We start from the raw sequence: 3,873 nt of genomic DNA on the forward strand, positions 1-3,873 counted from the left end.
GGGGGGGTACGTTAAGGGAAGAATGTCACACCGGTGAGCGTGTGCCTGGCTGTCTTGCAGGGTAAAAATTCTATTGGTCTGAATTGGGTACGATGATATCGTCGATTTTGAGGATCATTTTGACGACTTGTGTGGCGAGCGCGATTTGGTGTGTCTTGCTGCTGAGGCTTTCGTATACTTGGTTGGCGAGCATATCGGTGACTTGTCCTTGATAGCAGTCGACCCCGAGATTTGGGTTCTTTTGATTGAGTTGTTCGGCGCGTAATTTGCCGAGAGTTTCGACAGCGTTTAGGCCGGTGTTTTCGCTGAGAGCTTCGGGCACGGCCATGAGTGCTTCTGCAAAGGCCTCCATGGCGTGTTGGTCCAGGTCGGTAGTCTTTTTAACTTCTTCCAGCACCCGAAGCGAACAGGCTGTTTCGACGGCGCCGCCGCCGGGGACCACGCGTGTATCGGCTACGAGGTTGCGTACGACACAAAGCGCGTCGTGTATGCAGCGTTTGGCCTCCTGGGTGGCCATGAGGTTGCTGCCTCTGATCAGGATGGTGACTGCGCGACCCCCTGGACAACCTTCAACGAGGACGAGACGGTCGTCTTCGGTGCCCATGCTGATTTCGCGCACACACTTGGCCGTGCCGAGCTTCTCGGGCGTCAGGTCTTCAAACCGCGGCACAATCGGTCCTCCAGTGGCCAGGGAGATGAGCTCGATCTCATTGCCCGAGACCCAGCGGACTGCGGGCAGGTCGTTTTGGAAGAGCAGGTGGTTCGCTTCGTCATCGAAGCCCCACTGGCACATGACCACGTTGGCGCCCGAGGCCTTGACCTTGGCCACCATGTCCTTGAAGTACTCCTGCTCCTTGTCCACCAGCTCTTTATACGCCTCGCGGCTCTTCACGGTGAGCTTGTGTTTGGTCTTGGGTTTAGGCGGTTCGAAGGGACAGGTCAAAATGGCGATTTTCGCGTCCTGGATTTCGGTACGCATCTGTGAGTGCGAAAACGTCTTGTCCAGCGCAATGCCATCGACCAACTTTGTATCCGCCAGACGGCCGCCGGGTTTGTACTCCACCTTGATCAAATCCAAGTTGACATCTCCGCGCTCTTTGTCTGCGACAGCCAGGACGGCCTGGACCACGATGCGCGCAAGCTTCTCGCTCTCCGATGAGACCACCTTGCTACACAGCGACGTTTTCGCCGCTTTGACCAGTGCCTCTTCGTCCTCCAGGCTCAGTCTGCTCGCAACCTCTTCACAGCGCGCAATCGCTACCCGACTCGCCTTTTCGAACCCGTTCGCAATTTTTATCGGATGCAGATTCTTATCCAGCAATTTCAACGCCTTCTGCAACAATGCACCAGCCAAAATCACCACACCCGTAGTCCCGTCACCGATCTGGTCATCCTGCGACTGTGACAGTTCTACCAACAAACGGGCACACTCGTGCTCTACCGGCATCTTCTTCAAAATCGTCGCACCGTCATTCGTTACCACCACATCACCGTCCTGCGATATCACTATCTTATCCATCCCCTTAGGTCCGAATGACGTACGCACCGTCTCCGCTACCTACAAAAACCAGCCTAACCAGTAATCTAACCTCAGTATAAATGTGGGCCGCAACGCAAGGGTGGGTGTCGGTGACACGCAAAGGGACGGTGACACCCACCCAGGGGGTAGAGGTATATAGGTCGGGATATAAGGGGGTGATAGGTCACTGGCCGTGGCATCCTGTGTACGCAAGTTACCTTAATGCCCGCCATGAGGTTTGCTTTATGTGCTTCGTGCCCGGTCAGTCTCTTTTTCTCTTGCTGGTCCTGTATGATGATGAGGGGCGCTCCGCCGAGTTCAGCGAGGCCGCCGAACTGCCCTGATGGTCTAACCCCATACATTTCCAAAAGCCGTATTTTTTTTCCGCCGGAGTTCACGGGGCGCGTTCGGGTCTTGCATTGCGCGGGTCGGGTCTTGCATTGCGCGGGTCGGGTCTTGCCGGGTCGGGTCTTGCCGGGGCGTGTTGGGCCGCGGTATTTCTGGATCTTGGGCTGGTCTTTGGCGTTTGCTGCAGGGTCGACATTTGTCGTCAGCCTCGATCTTTGAGCCGCCATAAGGCATTCCAGAGAAGGAATCCCACCGAAGGGATTCCGGACAAAGCAAGGGCGTCGACAAGGCATTCTATTTGGAACTAACGGGCAGCCAGTTGGATTGGGAAGAGGTTCGGTCTGCAGGGAGGTTGTGGTGGGTCGGAGGGCATGGTTTCAGCAGGAATAAAAAGTAGACATGTGATATGGACGATTTCGATGAGGTATTGGTAGAAGCAGTCCAGGAAGAAATCCGCGTGCCATCGCGAACACGGCGTCGGCTGGCGGGGTCGACGTTGTGTTGTTCGTTGTTTGTGTTCTTGGCGTTGTTGCCAGTAGCGGCTGCGGGTCAGCTATTGTGTTGGTTGGGTCGGTTGTTAAAGGCGCCGTTGAAGGCGTTGGCGATCTGGATTGTGCCGGCGGCGGTGCGTCTATGGTACATCCATCGTGTGGGTCGTGTGCACCCGTGGCAGTGTGCGCGTTCGCGTGCGAAAAGGAACCTACATGCACACAGTCGCGCCATCCGCATTGACGTCACCGGCGCCGCGCCGGCCAAAAGTGGCCGCGGGCGTGACCCGACCGGGCGTGACACGGCCGGGCGCGAGAGCGAGACTACAGTGCGTGGGAGTGAGACGACGGGCCGTGGTAGCGAGACGACGGGGCGCGGGGCGGAGTCCGCAGCGTGTCGTGGCGGTGAGGTTTCCGACGACGAGCCGGCGACTGGGGTCCCGTTGGCGGTGCATGTGATACCACAGTTGCACGATAACTATGCGTACCTCGTGGTGAACAAGAACTATGAGAGTGTGGACGCCTACTGTCGCGAGTACAGGTGTTTCATTGTGGACTGCGCTAACGCAGAGGAAGTGCACGAGGCCATGAACACAATCGGGAACATTCATTACCGCGACGGCAATCTGCGGCTGGAAGCTATCCTCACAACGCACCACCATTGGGACCACATGGGCGGGAACGACAAACTCCCGCTCATCTACCCCACCATCTCGGCCATTGTGGGGGGCCGCCGCGACCGCGTGCTCAACGCCAACACGTGGGTGCAAGACGGCGACGAACTGGAACTCATCGGCGGCGCACGGGTACACTGCCATGAGACTGCCGCACACACTCTGGGCTCCGTCGCCTACCGTCTGCGCACACTCGACCGCGCGGATTGTCTCTTTCTCGGAGACACGTTCTTCGTCGGCGGCTGCGGCGCCACCTTTGAGGGCTCCGCCGAAATGATGGAAGACAACTTCCGCAGACTCTACTTCACCTGCGTTCCCGCCACCCTCCTCTTCCCCGGGCATGAGTACAGCGAACGCATCGTCGCCTCGCTCTTCCCAGACCGTGCTCTCAATCTCGCCAAAGAAGATCCCTACCGTTTCGCCCAACTCGCAAGACAACTCGGTCGCATTGCCCACCTCCGCAGCCTCCCCCACCCCGCACCAACCGTACCCGTCCCCATGGGCCAGGAAGTCCACTACAATCCCCAGTTCAACTCCACCACCAAGGCTGCCCGCCTCTTCATGGCCGCCGTCATGGTCGCCCTTCAACACGAACGCGCTAAAAACGCCAAGACGCCCGCACTCACCTTCGCCACCACGCCCCGCTACCCCTCCGCCTCCCGCGCACCCTCTGGCTCCCGCGCACTCCCCGGTTCGATTCCCACCGGAGCCAACGGCTCCGGCGCCAACGGCTCTGTGCCCAGTGTGCAGTCGCCGTTGGGCTTCGCCCTGCGCCCCTCGCCGCTCGTGCCGCCGCTGCAGCGTTTGCACGGTCCCCCACAGCCCTCGCCGGCCTCCCACGGCG

At 59.0% G+C, this 3,873-nt stretch overlaps 2 protein-coding genes across 2 annotated transcripts; one reads left to right on the forward strand and one right to left on the reverse strand.

Moving 5' to 3' along the window:
• Positions 1-70: 70 nt before the first annotated feature.
• On the reverse strand, positions 71-1,881 carry GNI_139020 (putative chaperonin containing T-complex 1 delta subunit, tcpd protein; the record flags this gene model as incomplete). The annotated part of the gene is made up of 2 exons (XM_011134214.1): positions 71-1,558; positions 1,738-1,881. The coding sequence occupies 2 exons, from the start codon at positions 1,879-1,881 to the stop codon at positions 71-73; spliced, it is 1,632 nt and encodes a 543-aa protein (XP_011132516.1).
• Positions 1,882-2,273: 392 nt separating this feature from the next.
• GNI_139030 (putative hydroxyacylglutathione hydrolase) lies at positions 2,274-3,771 on the forward strand (the record flags this gene model as incomplete). The annotated part of the gene is made up of 1 exon (XM_011134215.1): positions 2,274-3,771. A coding segment is annotated over one exon (1,498 nt), but the record flags the coding sequence as incomplete, so codon positions are not given.
• Positions 3,772-3,873: the final 102 nt, after the last annotated feature.

Source organism: Gregarina niphandrodes, assembly GCF_000223845.1.
Source record: "Gregarina niphandrodes unplaced genomic scaffold scaffold00037, whole genome shotgun sequence".
Classification (NCBI taxonomy): Eukaryota; Apicomplexa; class Conoidasida; order Eugregarinorida; family Gregarinidae; genus Gregarina; species Gregarina niphandrodes.